Source organism: Amphiura filiformis, chromosome 14 (genome assembly GCF_039555335.1).
Source record: "Amphiura filiformis chromosome 14, Afil_fr2py, whole genome shotgun sequence".
In the NCBI taxonomy this organism is placed as follows: Eukaryota; Metazoa; Echinodermata; class Ophiuroidea; order Amphilepidida; family Amphiuridae; genus Amphiura; species Amphiura filiformis.
This window is the reverse complement of record NC_092641.1, coordinates 37,226,584-37,245,987: the sequence shown is the minus strand read 5'-3', so window position 1 is coordinate 37,245,987 and position 19,404 is coordinate 37,226,584. Positions and strand designations below refer to the sequence as shown.

Below are 19,404 nucleotides of genomic sequence, written 5' to 3'. Positions count from 1 at the left end.
GGGGCATGGGGAGGTAATGGAATGAAATACGGTACTTTGATACTGATTCTAGTGGGAGCTTATAGGGGCATGGGGAGGTAATGGAATGAAATACGGTACTTTGATACTGATTCTAGTGGGAGCTTACAGGGGCATGGGGAGGTAATGGAATGAAATACGGTACTTTGATACTGATTCTAGTGGGAGCTTATAGGGGCATGGGGAGGTAATGGAATGAAATACGGTACTTTGATACTGATTCTAGTGGGAGCTTATAGGGGCATGGGGAGGTAATGGAATGAAATACGGTACTTTGATACTGATTCTAGTGGGAGCTTATAGGGGCATGGGGAGGTAATGGAATGAAATACGGTACTTTGATACTGATTCTAGTGGGAGCTTACAGGGGCATGGGGAGGTAATGGAATGAAATACGGTACTTTGATACTGATTCTAGTGGGAGCTTATAGGGGCATGGGGAGGTAATGGAATGAAATACGGTACTTTGATACTGATTCTAGTGGGAGCTTATAGGGGCATGGGGAGGTAATGGAATGAAATACGGTACTTTGATACTGATTCTAGTGGGAGCTTATAGGGGCATGGGGAGGTAATGGAATGAAATACGGTACTTTGATACTGATTCTAGTGGGAGCTTACAGGGGCATGGGGAGGTAATGGAATGAAATACGGTACTTTGATACTGATTCTAGTGGGAGCTTATAGGGGCATGGGGAGGTAATGGAATGAAATACGGTACTTTGATACTGATTCTAGTGGGAGCTTACAGGGGCATGGGGAGGTAATGGAATGAAATACGGTACTTTGATACTGATTCTAGTGGGAGCTTACAGGGGCATGGGGAGGTAATGGAATGAAATACGGTACTTTGATACTGATTCTAGTGGGAGCTTATAGGGGCATGGGGAGGTAATGGAATGAATACGGTACTTTGATACTGATTCTGGCATCATGTGCTCAATCCTATCAATATTTTCTTTGCTTCAATTTGCATCAGCTGGTGATGGACTGACAAGCTCTGGTTGTGAAGCAAATGGCATTAGACATAGCAATGGAAGCTCATTTGCATTAGACCAGTGTACAACATGCACATGTCTGGTAAGTATTTCATTGTTTGGAATTCATTTTGTGTATATAGTCCAACCTTTTCTATGCGGTCATGATGGGACCTAGCCGATCGGTTGGATAAATGAAACATTTGGAAAAGATAATTTGGTCGGATAACAGAGGATTTGAATAAAAATGGTCCAGAAAAAGAGGTTGGACTGTAGTTAACAGCCAGATTGACCCTATGAGAATTACCTGCCTGTTGGTCAAAAAGGAGTTTTCATTATCAATTGGACCAATCAGCAACATTGTTAGAATAATTTCACCACACAAAAAAATGGGGTGAATTATTTGCTAAACACCATGCTGGTTGGTGATTAAATTGAAGATATCATGGAATTGACCAATCAGAGGCAATGTTATATCGGCAGGTAGTGCTCAGGGGGTTAATAACTGCTGATAGCTAATTGCTAGGGAAGAGAAGATAATAGGGAGAAAGGAAGAGAAGAAAAGGACCAGACATAAATGCTGACAGAGAAAGAGATATAGTATAGAAGGAACCAATTGTTTTTCAAAGTCACTAATGCCCCCTGCAACTTGGGCTTTGTACCCCCTTGCACCACCCCCCCTGAAATGAACGGTTCTGTCATTTGGTAATTAAATGCTTCCTACTTTCATTCCAGAATGGTAGACTAGAATGTGACGTCCAAGACTGCTTAGAAGAGGACTGTCCAGGTGGCCAAGTCATCAATCTTCCTGAGCTTTGTTGTCCATTATGTCTCACTAGGGATTGTATATTTGAAAATCAATTTATATCAGAAGGAACATCATTTGAACCTAGCAATGCCAGATGTGTCAACTGTACATGCATGGTAGGTTATCGTTCATACTATATGAACCAGAAATGTGTATTTTTTAAGTTTACAACCAGGTATGCAAGAGATATGGGGTTTTTGAGTCTTAAAGGTTCTAATGATATTGCAATGATATTACTCATTTTCAAAATGGCTACAAATAAATGTTAATTCCACAAAATTCACCATCTGGAAGAGGAAATAAGATCAGAAGAGAAAATAACTTGATGGAACATAGAGACCTCATATGATTTAAAAGAAGAATACATAAGTGACGTTATGGGTGTAATTGAGTTATTCATTATGAAAAGTAAAGGCACACATTTTAAGCTATTTTAGAGGTATAGCGCAAATAATTGAAATGTTAAAAAACACAAAAATGCTTCTACAAATTGACAAAATGATTGAATTAGGTTGGATATAGTGTAATAATGTGTATTTTTGCTTTGCAGGGTGGTAATGTAGACTGTGATAATCCTATGTGTCCAACTTTAGATTGTCCACTTAGAGATCAGCTGATAAATCCTGGCGAGTGCTGTCCTATATGCTCAAGTAAGTAGTACACATAGACTGGTAAGGCGTGTCAAACGTGGACCAAAAAAACATAGCTGCAAACGTGGACCCAAATTTGCTAATGCATGGTGGACCTAACAGAATACACCCAACAAACTATAAGAGACTCGCTGATAATCACTTAATCAGGCTTTTTGCTATCTTCTGAGGTCGGTGGCAAACCGTGGACATCTACAATTGGCAGTGTATCCACAGCTTATCGGAATGTACCAGGAAAAAATCCACATATGATAGGTCTTAAAAACTATTATACACATGATTGGACACCCCTACACATAACACATACACACCCCCTTGGATTTTACACAGGTATCGCAGACTGGCATTTCACATTGAAACTGGCCTATACACTAATCTGACAATCAATCGCCATGCCTATGTTTTTAGCTGGTAAAAGCCTATCCCAAAAAAATCTATATATAGATAAAATGATACCTACAAACACAAGTTAGCATCGTCTATAGGCTAAATTCTTGCCAAGGGCGTGTAGCACCCTCCGAGTCCTCCTCTGAAATAGGTCTTGTAACCATGGACGTCCACAGTGTTTGTGTGTCCTTGTTTTACGAGCTTAAATTCATACAAAAGTCCACAGCTACAGATGAAAACAGATGCACACATAATTACATACAAACAGATGGACTAGCACAGGCCCACGCTGGTTCAGAATTAACATTTTTGTGTGAGTTTTTATAAATTACATTATCATTAAATTAATTTCATTTCAGTCAACTATTGCACATACAAAGGATCACATTTTTCAGAAAATGAGATGTGGCAAGATGGATGTACTGTGTGTGTCTGTATCAACGGGTTCAACCAGTGTCGCCGTCAGACATGTGATCCAGTCAACTGTGATGAGGTAATGGGGAGGCAATGTGTGTGTTTAGTGGTGGGTGGGGGGTGTTAACCAATGTTGCCTGTGTCCATATGTCAACTGGTAATCACCCATAACCATGTTGTGGGTGTGTTTGGGGCAGGGGGGTTGGGGTGTGTGTGTCAGTGGGTTCAGCCAATATCACCTGTTGGGATGTGATGCAGTCAACCGTGATTAGGTTGTGTGTGTGGGGGTGGAGATGTCTGTGTATTATGCCAACTGATAATCACCCACAGGCATGTGGTTTTGTCAACTGTAAAGAGGTAATGTGTGCTTCAAGAATGCTAGTATATCAAATTGGATGCAATAGAGTGTTTTGTGTCAGCAAATCACTGATCAATTTTCCTTTATATTTCACACCCTGTACCCTAATCATTATAGCTATTGTTAAATATTTGATTTTTCAGGGTGAAGAGACAGGTATCCCTCATGGAGGTTGCTGTGAAGTTTGCTTACCAAGTAAGTACCATTGGGTTATTCCAGTTAAAATCTATATCCAGGCTGAAAGTTACATGTTCCGCATTGTTGTTTATTTTATAAATGGTCACTCTTGGGTGTCATTTATCGTCAACTGGGTTACCAAATTGTCTAACTACTTCTAAACATGAGCATGCAAATTGGTGTCAAAGCCACTTTTTCAAATGCTGTAATCTGTAAATGAGAAAAAAAATGAGGAAAAGTTTATAGATGCTGTCCAAGGGAACTTTGAGGCTCAAATACCATCCAGGACTAATTCCATCCAAGGGCTTAATCACATTAACAAATGTGGACAGGTGCCCCAATATGCAAATTTGAGCATTTCCATTAAACTGATTGCCAGTGTTAGGAATAAGCCAACATTTTCAAGGGCCATTTGCATCTACAGACCCTTTAAAATTTTTACAGGTGGCGGGCATGAACTCAATTCACCTTTCCCATAAGCCTTTGCGAATTTAACCCTACAAACATCACACAGATGCATGCATCATTACTGCACAAACAGAGTAAGGGGGGGGGGGGTAAGGCAACTTTCAAGGGAGTCAAACTTTGACGAAAATTGTCAAAAATGGGCTAAAATAGTCACAAAAATCTTAAATATCAATGTAGCTAGAATTGCACAGGGGGGTGCAAGACTTCTCACATGGAGCATGGAGGATAGCTACCCCCTGGCTACACCACTGATTCCAAATATACAAACACAATCAGAATGTTTGCTCATATAATAACCTAATCAGATTGTGTGGTGAACTGATAATCATATATTATTTTTTCTTTCTAAACAGAGCTGGCTTCATGCATTGTGTTTGGTGATCCTCACTACCGCACATTTGATGGACTATTCCATGACTTCCAGGGTACATGTACATATGCTTTTGCTAAAGATTGCATAAACAATAACTTTGAGGTAAGTAGGGCTGAATTAAACGTTTATTTCCTGTGAAGATAAGCCACATTTCACTCTAAGATAACAAGTTTTCCATAATTTCTTATCTGTTTCCTTCATAGGGAAGCAAAATTTCCCTCCAAATTCTAAAATGTCCCTCAAAATTTCCCTGGAAGGAGCTTCTTTTTTTTCCATGTGGGGTTTATATACATACTTACACTTTCAAGAAAAGAATGCATCCTTTTGAAGAAGGATTTCTTGATTTAAATTATATACAATATATATTAGATTATATACAATACAATGTATAAGAAATAAATTATTATTATTATACAAAAGTATGTTATTGTTATTTATTTCAGATAATTGCCCAAAATAATGGAAAACAAACTTATGCTGTGTCATGGACAGAAATGGTGTCGTTTAGACTCTTTAATTGGACCATTGATTTGCTACCCAATAAAGAAGTTAAAGTTGACCAGCAAAGAGTGGAGCTGCCATATCTACAGGAACCATTCTTCAGTATACAAAAGCTAGGTAAGTTGAATTGGTTGTACTAAGTAGTATATTACCGATTGACTGGTTATTGAAAAAGAATGCTGGTGATTATAGGACTATCAGGCTTTGTCTTGTTTATTATGTATAGTCAGGTTGTTAGCTAGCCATCCAACCATCACTTTGGATGTGCAGTTTGCTTCTGGGACAGGCAAGTTAAATGTCCTGGTAACTCTATTGGCCATTCTGGGGGAGCTTCAGGGTTTCCTTCAAAATTGTTGTCAAAATTGCCTTTATTTTTAAATAATGACTGTCACACATGCATCTGTATGGCATCTTTAAAGATATACATGTGAACAAGTGTTTTCAGTAAGCACCCACAATTTGCAGCTGTGCAGAATGAAATTCACTCTGATCAGTGTCACTGACTGCATTTGTCAAAAATTATCATACTTAACCAGGTTTAGTAATTAAGCAATCATTGTTTCATCTGTTTCTCTTGCCTACATTTACCAGGTTTCTGTTTTACAGAATACATTGTTTCACCACACTTTAACCAGGTTTTGTTATGTTGATGTCTTTGACTAGGTTTAATGGTAGTTGTGCATACAAGTATAGGCATCAGCTTATCATGGGATGGGCAGCATTTTGCTGAAGTAACAGCCGATAGTTTATGGAAAGGCAAATTGTGTGGATTATGTGGAGATTACAATGGCAACCCAGATGATGAATTCAGGTAAGAGCCTACCCCTTGTTCAGTGTAAGGTTCCTTAAAGTTACACATCAAAAAGTACAAAAAGTCTACAAATAACACAACTAGTTCCAACAAAGCAAAGAGTCACTGCCGCAAGTGCACTGCAGGGAAAAAGTGTGTCAGGCTCTCTCCTCAAGGCAAAAGTTCTGCATGCTGCTCTCTGCTGGGCTTGCTGCCATTACGGCCCTCATCTCTAAGTCAATACATTTTACAATTTGTTCAATCTTCGGGAACGAAGAGAATGCCAAATAATTCCACAAAGTTTACAAACACACGCTCCATCTTCAAAAGAAGAGAGTCATGCTTCCAAACAAAACACAAACATATGGTTTATTAACACAGAGTTAAAATAGTTTCAAGCTATAACTTGCCTTTCGAATCATCATCGCAACAGTTGCAAACAAAAAAGTGCAGAAATTTGTTTCTGGAGTGTTTGAAAAACAACAATTATTCTGTAGATTTGGCAGAGTTTTGACTTGTCTTAAAATCAGTAACAGTAACTAGTGATTGCATTTAATTCATGTTCAAATATGATGTGCCTTTAATAATGCTTAAAGTCTGTTGATTATATAGTTATTGCCTTGTAATAAAGACTATAATTTGCTTGCATTGTATTTCAGAGCACTCAATGGTTCATTAATGGAAACTGCATCAGATTTTGGTAACACTTTCATAGTAGGAGATTATCCAGAATGTGCTTGTAGGGAAAGCACAGAGTTAACACCATGTCAAGGAAAATCAGAAATAGAAGCCAGAAGTCACTGCAATTTACTTTTGGTGAGTTCGGACCTCACATTGAGCTGTATTTCATCATCATTCGTACTCTAAAAATAGCCTGTTGGTATACAATTTTCAAAGTGAAGTGCAAAAATTGCAATACAGCATTTTAAACATGCATTATGTTGCACTGCATACTCACCGCATTACTCACTCTCAAATAAACATTGCACCCGCACTTCTTTTGCACCTTAATTTCACATGTAGAGTGCAATTTGGTCACACAAATTAGGACAATTATTTTATCTCTAATTATCATTTCCAGGTGTTGTTTGTGGATTGAGATTACAGAAAGACATCATTAATGGGACTATTCCATTTGAAACTCATACACCCCCTATGAAAAACATGACCTTAATCTTCCACACACACAGTGTGAATTTCAAATGGAATTACCTGAATAGGTGGCTTTATTTGAAATCCACACCCCCTGTGTATATCCTTATATGGTGAAGTGAATCAAATTTCATTCTTATTTTTTACAATAGAGTAGAATGCAGAATGTTCCATCAATTTATTTTTTAAGAGACCTGTCACAAAATGCTTTGTTTGTGTCTGTTTATCTTGCTAGTTTCTTTCATAAGAGAGATTGACACAATTAAAGCAATAACATGCAATTTGAAACAGAAATAGATTTGTATTTTTCTCAAATATTATTAGTTTTCACTATCAGAAAGTTCTCTTTTAATTTTGGGCTGGAAAATTAAAAAAATCACTATATCAGGCTCAGCTGCATAGTAACGCATGCATATGTTATTTATCAATGATTCTGTTCGACTGAGTTCGATACCAATGTTTGATAATTTCATTTTCTGATAGTGAATAAACCTGGAATTCTAGGTTTATTGTAAAAACTCTGTAATTTCACTGTAATTAAAGCATTTTCACTTAATTTCAATTAATCTTTTACAAGGTATTTAAATACATCATTGGGTATTACAATTGTGCAAAAAGTAGAAAATCAAGAAAAAACAAGGGAGCTGCTATTATAAGCAAATCACACATTGCAAAATACAGCAGAGAAGTTTTTGTACTATTATGTATGTTACTAGTTAACTGATACCAATTGCAGCTTGAGAATTCATGGAAGTTGAGAGTACTATTATATATAAAGACTTTTTTTCACATCAGAGAATTTCATGTGGTATTTAGATGGGGTAAACTTCTAATGATTTTGCTGTATTTTGATACATTTCTTCCCGTAAATAGTGTGATATCTTATTGTTTTACTTATTCTATGATAAATGATTTTTATGAATTGATTTTTTCCCAATTATAGGGTGACGTTTTCAAGCCAGCTCATTCAAAAGTAGAGGTTCAGCCATTTTTCAAAGCGTGTCTGTATGATATGTGTGCGTGCCCAACCACAGAACGTTGTTTATGTGACGTGTTATCAGCGTATGCACATGAAGCTAGAAAACATGGTGTGGTTATTAACTGGCAAAGAGAAAATTTCTGTGGTAAGTAATAAGTAATTAAGTTAGTATTGATAATTATATAGTTGAGAAGTATTATAGTACAGCTACTAAGCACAAGTCATGTGCACTTTGTGTTAAAATCGCCAAATTTTGCAAAAGGTAATCATACACTACATGTAATGGACTATTCCAGTTAAAATCCACACACCCCTATGGAAGACACAGCCTTAACCTTCCACACAGGGAATGTGAATTTCAAATGGGAGTTACCTGAATGAGTGACTCTATTTTAAATCTATACCCCCTGTGTGAAAGAATAAGGCCTTGTCTTCCATAGGGGTGTATGGATCTCAACTGGAATAACCTGATGCTCCAAAGATGGTCAATAGTCTCCTCTGTAGTTAAATAAGAGTCAAAATTAAGCATGCTTGAATTTCTTTGAAAGTCAACTCTTAAGAGGGTTTTAACAAATGTACTGCTTATCATTTCTGCGGTGGATAGATTTTGTGCTATGGTGTTTACAAGAGTCAAAATAATTCTAAGTTTGATGAAGTATATTCTCTAATTGTTTCTGATGTCATATGGACTCAGAAGTAGAGTGGTTTACCATATCTCAAGTGTATCATTTTAAAGTTATAGGTCAAAATATATCAACATTTACATATTTGAATAGATAATAGATAATAGATAATACAGCTGTGGTAACTGCCCTATTATGTGGGCAGGCCCATAACCAGCATTTATTTATTTGGGGGTGCTGATTTTGACCAATTGTTTTTTCTCAAAATTTGGACCTTTTTGGACTTTTTGGACTGGGAGTGGATTTGGACATTTTTGGACCAAAAAGGCATAAAAAACTCTTATTTTTTTTTGCTTGCTACACCCTCAAATGGGACTTTTTGGGTCAAAAAAGGGGACTTTTTGGGCCTTTGGCATTTTGGGGGTATGTCACACACCCCTGGCTACGGGTCTGTATGTGGGCCTGGGCCTACTACCAGTTAACTTTGACCTGCACTGACCCATAACTTGGACATGTGTTGAATGTGATACATCAACACCAATGTGGGTTCAAGCATTCCTATGTGTATATGACTTAGTCAAGGAATGACAGACACTACATGGTTTTGCCTGATATTTCCTAGTTGTTGTTCATTAAATATCATTCTTTCATTTCCATTTCCTTGCAGCTATTTCTTGTCCAGGTGGGGCCATGTACGATGAATGCGTACCAGCGTGTGAAGAAACATGTGATACAATAAATACGCCAAACGTCACATGTCAACGAAAAGAATGTGTACCAGGCTGCAAATGTCCAGCAGGAACTGTGCTTCATAATGATATATGCATAGCTCCATCACAATGTCCAGAAAACACAAATGCATTGATTTAAAACCGAGTTGCAATTGCTTTAATGTTAAATTATGTTCTATCAATTCTCAAAGTGAAATTAATTATTCAAACTGTGTTACAAAGATGTTTAATATTTGACCATGATTGGGAAACATTCCTGAACTGCCTGTGAGTCCTAATTTCCATGATATAAAACTTTTTGTTACTAACATATGTCACTTCCAAAAGGTGCAGAAATATTGTTGAAATATTATTGACTGCTTTTTGACAATTTTATAATAACATCTGTGTTTACTTTGTTTACATCCAAGTAACATTTAAAAATAATGTTGGAAAAATTTTATCAAGCAAGCTTCAAAAGTACCAGTGAAATTACTGAAAAGATTTTAATTTGTTTAAATATCATTAAAATTATAGGAATGGCTGGAAACTAGATTCCCTAAATTCACAGCATGGGGATATTTAGCTTGAATTGATGTAATAATGAATAACAATTTGAGGTTTTTCAGGTTATTTCGATATGATTCGAACATTGTGTGACATGTCCTATTTTAAACAAATTTTGAAAGAACATTCAGTAGTAGTTTCTGCTACAAAATATGAAATAATAATATGATCTTTTTTTTTTAATGTTTAGAGTCTTAGTAACCAAATGACTTAATGTATTTATTTATAAGTTAAAAATTTGAAGCTCTGTCTGTGACATAAAATATATATTTTATTACAAATGGTGCTACATAAAAATTCACTGCAACAAACCTAAGTATGGTGCTATTTCAGCAGTTTTTTAAAAGTAACCAAGTAACAAATAAACCTACCCTTGTAAAAAATTAATATATTTTTCTATTAATCTTTTTATTCTTAAACTGTAAATTTTAAATGTAATATCATAATGCTGTGTTTTTAAATCCTTTGAAAGTTAACAAATATCATACTGTTGTTAATACCTTTAATATCTCAACCCTCCACATGGGTGTCAATTGCAGATGACAAGTGTCTTATTTTCTTCAAAAATACAAAATATTCAGAAGTGATATTTCTACAATTAATATGAATGCCAAGACATATTGTTTACTGTATAACTGGTCATTTTTGTGTACAGTTATTTTTGCGATTTGGAATTACAGAGACATTTTTGCAGTTGTTATTTTCGCGATTGCCTAGTCTTGCCCTATACTTGCAATACATTATTACATACATTTGTGAGGTGTTAATTTCATGGATGGAACTCCAATCGCGAAATCCGCAAAAATAAAACCCCCTCGAAAATTACCAGTTATACAGTAAATTAAAAATGATCAATATTGACATTTACACAAGGCTGCTCCAAATGTTGCTAGTATTATTAAATGTCCTTTTTAAGTTATTAGTATCCTTTTGCTACAAGCATCATTTGAGGTGAATTCCCAATGATTGGGTTTTTTGGGGGGGGGTATATAATAAGTTGTAACGTCAAAAAGTGTGATATAGGGCTATACCGGTTAAAATCATACACTCCCTATGGGAGACATGGTCTTAATCTCACACACAGGGGGTGTGGGTTTCAAATGGAGTCACCCATTCAGGTACCCTGATTTGAAATTCATACTCCCTGTGTGAAAGATTAAGGTCATGTGTTCCATAGGGGGTGTATGGATTTCAACTGGAATAGGCATAGCCCATAGTGTCTTGATTGTCCAAACATTTCACAGCTGGTATCAGACTTTGCAAATGACATAATATATTCTGTGAATGATGTTAGGTTGATTATAAAATGATTAAAATAATAATATATCATAAAATACATTTTGAAAATAGTGTTTTGAATCCCTGTGTGCAAAATTAATGGAATATGTCTTTCATAGGGGCTATATGGATTTTAAGTGAAATACCGTAAACCCGTCTACAAGGATATACCTAAACGCCTCAATAAAATTGGTTGCTTGTTGTATTTGGAGTTTGAGCAAATATATACTGGCACTGGGTGGCTATGCATTCCATCTAAGTATGTTGTAACACCAATCAATTGTATTGACATAATAACGACTGTTTCAGTATATCAGGATCGTATAGCTCAATTGATAGAGCGTCAGACTTTGGAACTGAAGACATGCTGAAGAGAGCATGGTCCGGGCACCGTTCCGTTTTTTTCATTCTCGCTTAATTTTAACTTTTGACATGTTCTTTTTATCTTTCTTCAAATCTACCTTTCTACTTTTAATTTTAGGTGCGGTTTATTTTTTATTTTATTTTTTTATAGTTTTTTTTATAGTTTTTTTTTTAATTTTGTGGTTTTATAGAAACTAGTAAAAGCATTTATTCTAAATAATAGCGAAACCCACGGTTAGACAGATGTGTTGTAACTACTTGTCTGTCCTCGTCTTTTGCAATAAAAACCTATGTTGCACCTTTGTGCCATCCCAATTCTTGAGGTAGGGTGCGTTTTTGGCTTAAGCACGATTTTGTTTCTACTTGAAATGAAATCAAAATAAATATTCTTCTGTTGCCACAATTGCAGTTTTTCAATAAAATAAATAGATGAGGAATAATAATTATTCCATATTTGAATCTATTGTCCCATCAAGAATAGAGTGTCTTCAAAAACTTCAATCAATTCATCTGACAAAGGAAACTATTCTGGTCATTCAATTTTGTTTCGCTTGCACCTGTTATATCACAGGCGTTGGTAGAGAAGGCACACTTCTCTTGTCTTCACCGAAGTAGTGATGTAAACACTAACATGATTAATTACCATAGCTAGCAATGGACAAACACTATTTTTTGTTCCACTTGAACCCATACTATAGGCTATTCGCTGTCGATGTGGCGTAATTAATCGGATTAACTACCATAGCAATTGATGAATACAATTTCAATATATAGCCCTGCACTTCATCGTTCACGTGGCACCTATGCATTAAACCATAGTTGTCAAAGAAATGCTAATCACTCGCCATGTAAGATTAGTATTTATGAAAAGAGTGGTATTCAATCTATGTTTGGTGACATACGCGGGTGATTAGTGCAATCTGCTTGATGGTAGTTATTGCGATTATTACGCTACTCGACAGCGAATTGTAGTATAGACGAATCCAACAAGCCAAGTGATGGTCAGAATTTATTCGGCCATTATATCGCTGGTGAAGTTATAGTAATGTCGGATTAATTACCATAGCAATAGGTGAAAACAATTTTGAACATATCGCGCTGCGCTACAAGCAGGTTACACTCATCACCTGTACTGTGTATGTCTGCAATCATAGATTGAATACAATACTGGTCTTTTTAAAGATCTTACAGGTGCAGCATGATATGGTTCAATGAAGAGGTACCGCCGGAACGTATCAGTGTATAACGCGTATATTCAAAAATTGTTTTCACCTATTGCTATGGTAGTTAATCCGATTATTACGTAACTCGCCAGCGTATTGAAATAAAACAGGAGGATGTGAGTTCATAAGGGCAATGTCGGGATAGGTCACAATCGATGTGGAGAGATGAGAGGTCCGACCAACAGCCATAGCGATTCAACTAATTCCAGCGGACGGTCTGTGGCTAGTAAGGAATCGTCTTTGACCACATGCGCAGATCTGTCTCGTCAGGAAGATATTTAATATCCCGAATTTATAATAGGCCTATGCCTACCAGTTCCATCGTATAACCGATCTGCTAGAGAATATTTGTTACCATGTTTAATAAATTTGTATTTATCGTATAATAAAATGTAGCCAAATGTATATTATGTGTCACACGGTTTTCTGCTGAACCACTAGCAGGCTATGTTACCACATCTATGACAATGACAAAGCCACAAAGGTGAATTTTGATGATTTTTACGATCGTCCGGATGAGCAAATCACTGAATGGGTCTTTAGTTCCTCCTCTCCTTATCCTGCCAATATTATATGAATCAAAGAAAAATAAAGAAAAAATAAAATTAAACAAGAAAAAAAGACAAAGAAAAGAAACAATAAAAGAAAAACAATAGAATAAATTAAACTAAATATGAAAAAAAAATGATCACGAAAGGAGTCTTTAGAAAATGCAAGAAAATATAAATGAAAAGTTTGAACAATATTTTGTTTATAAAAGTTTGTGTGACCGTGATGAGGCTCGAACTCACCATCTTCCGATCTAAAGAACCAAAGTCTTATGCCTTGCCAAGTGAGCTATGCTCGTGAGATGCGAAATAAAGATAAAATAATACATTGTATACCTGCTTATGTCGGTAAATGATTTGCTCAAATTCCATAATGATATAATATTGTGGAGGGCGCTAGCGTGAAATATGCTATCATCACAGTCGCTTCTATTCCTTATAGACGGGTTTCTACGGTAGCCTATTAGGGCTGTGCAATAATTATCAGCCCCGGGGTAAAATTTCGAACGGCTCGCCAAAAATCGCTTGCCCCCCCTCTCAGCCCGCCAAAAATCGCTGTTCTCCCCCCCCTCTCGGCCTGCCAAAAATTCTTTGCCCCCCCCCCTTGAACATGCCAAATTTTGGGATCCCAAATTGAAACTTTAAATGGTCTAGATGTATGTTATGCGGCAGCTTGAGCAGGAAAATTTGCATATTTAAGCGTTTCCGTACCATTTTCCTAAGCCTTTTAAAGCATTTTATTAAAAAGGTGCCCGTGAATGCGTGCAAAAATCGCTTGCCCCCCTCTCGGCTTGCCAAAAATTGTTTGCCCACCCCTTTTGACACACAAAAAATGTCTTGCCCCCCCCAATTTTACCCTCCCCAGGGCTCATAATTATTGCACAGCCCTTATATCATTATTAAATGTTTAACAAACACACACATAAAACAGCAACCATGGTACAACACTTTCTGTTTTGTACTCGTCTATCAATTTTATTCTGATATAAGTGAAACATTGCACATATCAATGAACATTTAATATATTTTTTTTTATATATCCTGGGAAAAATCAAGAAACATGTTATTATTGCGTCAAAATGCAATAAATTAATAGCAACAAAGGTAAGTATTAAAAATTAATTGTGACCATCTTCTACGATTCCAGTGTATAGTCACCAGTGCTTATTCAGAGATATGGGCCATTTACACAAGTCAATAAAAAATAAAGAAATTTCATGAGCAAAATTGGCTTTTTGAGCACTTATTCCCAAGCAATTATGGCAAGTGATATATATCATTTTAAAGCTTGCTTCATGGAGATATGCACTGGTTAATAATTTAAGAACCTTAAAAAAGCAACTTTACACTGGGTTCGTCGTGGATGGTCACAATTACATTAATGGATCCAAAGCCTCATCCACCCAACTTACTACTAAAAAAGGCTGTCAAGTTATGTAATACAAATACGACTGAATGATTACATCATATTTACATGACCTTTAACCTCACGAACTTGCAATTCAATGTGATGTCTTGCATTTCTATGTTCCTTCAGTTTCTGCAGATAATCTGATACCTAGACACATTTTTTGTAATTTATTACTGTATTTCAAAAAATAAAAATAAAAATAAAATTGAAGAAACCTCAAAAAAGAAAGCGGAAGGGGACGTGAAACATGTTTATTTTTTTATTTGGCCGAACACAGTTTCTTCAATGAAGCTTTATTTTAGCAGTTTTTATTTCAGTTTTTACTTCTCTGTACTTGTCATAACTTTCATTTTATTTGTCTTTTTTTTTCACATTGTTTGACATTTGTCTAATCAATTAATGCCCGGGATTAATGCTTGTAACTTTACTTCTTGAAGTCACATTGGATTCAATGGGGTGTCATATTCGTGCCGGATTAGATAGTGCATAATATAGGGACCGTGTACACAGTCCCTTGTTAAACGAATAAATTTACCCAACTATGGTTTAGAATATATAATTAGGATTTTTGCTGAACCATGAAATGGTATCAGCCTATAACTGTGTATGTTACTAGCTCCCTAGGTCCCTAGGTCCCTAACTAACCATTTGGTCTGAAATGGACATATCTTTAAATGCCACGAAGGTATGATCCCATGAGTGGTGTCATATGAAAGAGGAAAACATAAAGAATATAATAAAAATATTTCCAAACGTCGGAGGTCATCCAGGGGTCACATGGGTCAAAAAAGGTCATTTTAACCAAAAATGCTCTGATTGAGCTGAAATTTAAATGCAATGATCCTTATGACATTCTAAACCTGTTTAAAACATTTTTAAATTTATTTAAGGTCATTAAGGGGTCATAAAGGGGTCAAAGGTCAAGTTGTTCAAAATGCTCCAATGAGCTGAAATTTAAACGCAATGATCCTTATGACATTTTAAACATGTTGCAAATATTTTAAAAATTCATTTAAGGTCATTAAGGGGTCATAAAGGGGTCAAAGGTCAAGTTTTTCAAAATGCTCCAATTGAGCTGAAATTTATATGCAATGATCTTTATGACATGCTAAACATCTTAAAAACATTTTAAGATTCATTTAAGGTCATTAAGGGGTCATAAAGGGGTCAAAAGTCAAGTTGTACAAAATGCTCCAATTGAGCTGAAATTTAAACGCAATGATTCTTATGACATTCTAAACATGTTGCAAATATTTTAAAATTCATTTAAGGTCATTAAGGGGCAATGAAGGGGTCAAAGGTCAAGTTTTCAAAATGCTTCAATTGTAGGTATAGGCCTACCACAATATACTGCCGAAGCCACATGGTTCAGCTATGGTGCGGTTATCGCACTAGTTTCGCAAGGGCAAGTATACTATTTTGGCGCGCAGTATAGGCCAAATACAATGCATGATAGATTGACAATGGACTGTATTGACGCACAGATATAGGTTTGTGATATATAGCGACGGATGCGCGTCATAACTGGAACTCGTAGAAAATTACTGGCATGCATTTCTCATTTGTAAAATAATTAAGTATAGGATAATGGCCGCGGATTAGAACGTGAGTGGATAAGAATGGCCTTGGGCTTTCGGAGCGACGAAGCCATTCTTATCCACTCACGTTCTAATCCTTGGCCATTAACCGACTTAATACACACCTATGACGTCGCGCTATTGTTTTACCGCTCCATTATTTTTCACGAATGGAGTGTTATTGAAATAGGTTGCTCTTTACAAATTGATCAATTACTCATTGATGCCGGACAATACACTAATATAATGATCGTACTAAATTTTAGGTGCGAGTGCAAAAATAGTCCGACTCAGCTTTATGTAAAATTTCTATAGAAATACCCATCATATCACGATCCAGGTGTTTAGTTCAAATCATCCGTAACCACCTTCTTGAATTATAAAGATTTAAAATGTTTGTTACACAAATTGAATAAACGTAGATTCGTAAAATCATCCAAGTGATTAGACCATCAATAGTTCTTTATGCCAACTTCTAATGCGTTAACTGTTGAAGTAGTTACGTTTAGGTCTCTATTTTGCATAATAAGGAAAATGGGCAAAAAGGTCATATAGGTTCATATGAAATGGTCATTACAGTTGTGTACCTCAAGAAAGCTACACCTATCGCTATACCTGAGCAATGATACTCTTCTCTGTGAATCGAGTGTTCGATTTTGGAACAACCATGCAATTATGGACACTATTGTTTATCTTGGATAATTTTGTGATGGAATCATTCCGAGGATATATATCGTTGATTCGCAGCAGAAGGACCAAAATCAGGTACGAAAAGGTACGAAAATTTTAAATGTACTACAATACATTTTGCCTAGGCCTATTATGTCCCTGAACTTTGTCGGCAAAAAACAAAACAAACTTCGCCGCCTTCGACGCGAAATAAAAGCCACCTCAACTTCCAGTCCCCCTTCCGAAATCAAATGGAGCGTCCCTAACATTGTAATATTTAATTACCGTTAAGGGCTGGGGTATGAACGTTTGGACAGTATTTTTTTTTGGACATTAGAGCACATCAGACATATCGAATTGCATTCTGAATATGAAGAATATCATTCTGATATCAAATAATTTTGATTTTTGAAATTCGCAATTTAATACACATTTTATGGCAAATCATTAAAATTGATATTTTTGATATTTAACAGTACTTGAAGTAAACTTTGTAAATCTGATGATTTATACTTAAAGTGTATGTAGGTGGGATGAAAAGCCGACGATCAATTGAAAATTTTGACCTTTCGTATTGAAGATAATGGATTTTTTCCCAAAACACCAAAAAAAAAAAAAAAGGGTCTTTTTGGGAAAAAATCCATATCTTTAATACGAAAGGTCAAAATTTTCAATTGACCGTCGGCTTTTCCTCCCTGCTACATACACTTTAAGAATATATCATTAGATTTATATAATTTACTTCGAGGACTGTTATATATCAAAATTTGAAAAATATCAAATTTTTATAATTTGTCATAAAATTTGTATTATATTGTGATTTTCAAAAATGAAAATTATTTGATATCAGAAAGACATGCTTCGTATTCAGAATGCAATTCGATAGGTCTGAGGTGCTCTCATGTCCCACAAAAATACTGTCGAAACGCAATAAACGCTCATTTTAGATCCCTTAAATGGGGGTAACTTCGGTAAGCGGGGTAACTTTGGTCGTTCAAATATATTTTTTAAATGGTCATATTTCCGTACAGCAATATTGTTTTTAGTCATATTTGGTCTCAATTTGTTAAGAAATATATTTGGAAGAAATAAAAGTCGTTCATGTCCAATTTCGTTGAAAGTTACGAAAATATTGGCATTTGTGACCAAAAATGAGCATTTTTTTACATTTTTTTCAGACAAAATAAAAATCGATTTTTGTGAGCAAGGATGCGTGCTTGCTTAATTTTGCAAGGGGTCAAATGTCACAAAAAAAAACCTTGCCCATATACAGCGAAGATCAATTTTTTCATTTTTTTCTTCATGGAATGTAATACCAAAGTTGCCCCAAATGCGGGGTAACTTTAGTCAGGCTATTTTAAACACCTAGGGCACCCTTTCAAAATTATTCAAAATCTTTTTCAACTTCAAGGTGTAGAAGGAACCCTAATGTCATAAAAAAAAAGAGATAATTAGAAATATAGGCCTATTTGGTTTTGTTTGGAAGCAGTGGTTTAAAAACTCTGAAAAGTGCCCAAAGTTACCCCATTTTACGGTATCGGATAGGCCTACTGATCGATGTATGTAAATATTCAAGCATGCCAAAATACCATCAGATGAAACATCAGATATACTAATGACAAATAAAAATTATACAGAAAATAGACCTACTGTGGCTTTTATCATTATTAAACATGCCCGAAGAGAACGATTTAAAATAAACAGATTCATAGGCCTAAATACATTGATACAGAATGTGTATTATGTATATGGATATATAGCAATGTTGCCCAAAATATGACAAATTATATGTAGGGCCTAAGCCACTGAAAACGTATAAAAATATAAAGAAGAAAAAAAATGTAAAAAACAGTAAGCGTAGAAAGAAAGGTCCAAATAAATAAATAAAGGGCCTACGAAGTAAAGCCTAAATAAGCATTTTCCAAAGTGAGGGTAAAAACACATCTTGCATAATAAGTACAACTTAGCCAACAATTTAACCTGCCCGTTTTGATCTTGACTTGCTTTTCACAGATTGCATTGTAAGGGCTCGGATAGCGACGTTTTCACGTATTTTTTTGTGTGGCACCTGAGAGCAAATCAGACACATCCTTCTGATATCAAATAATTTAGATTTTTATTAAATTCGCGATACAATACACATTTTATGGCAAATTATTAAAAATTGATATTTTTGAAATTTAACAGTCCTCAAAGTAAATTGTATAAATCTAACGATATGCAGTAAATAGTAGGAAGTTGGGTTGAACAGCCGTCAATCATATGAAAATTGTGACCTTCATTATTCAAGATATAGATTTTTTCCACAAAACACTAAAAAATGAAGGTCTTTTTGGAAAAAAAATGTTTAAGTTCAATATGAAAGGTCAAATTTTCAATTGAG

General features: G+C 35.5%; 1 protein-coding gene across 1 annotated transcript in view; it reads left to right on the top strand.

The window, feature by feature from the left end:
• Positions 1 to 10,762, top strand: part of LOC140169391 (uncharacterized) — a 319,476-nt gene extending 308,714 nt beyond the window's left edge. Inside the window, 11 exon segments of the mRNA XM_072192648.1 lie at positions 998 to 1,098; positions 1,731 to 1,919; positions 2,354 to 2,453; positions 3,200 to 3,333; positions 3,756 to 3,807; positions 4,611 to 4,732; positions 5,074 to 5,248; positions 5,795 to 5,942; positions 6,581 to 6,737; positions 8,017 to 8,197; positions 9,343 to 10,762. Of these exon segments, the coding sequence (XP_072048749.1) occupies positions 998 to 1,098; positions 1,731 to 1,919; positions 2,354 to 2,453; positions 3,200 to 3,333; positions 3,756 to 3,807; positions 4,611 to 4,732; positions 5,074 to 5,248; positions 5,795 to 5,942; positions 6,581 to 6,737; positions 8,017 to 8,197; positions 9,343 to 9,545 (1,562 nt within the window). The 3' untranslated portion in view covers positions 9,546 to 10,762.
• Positions 10,763 to 19,404: the final 8,642 nt, after the last annotated feature.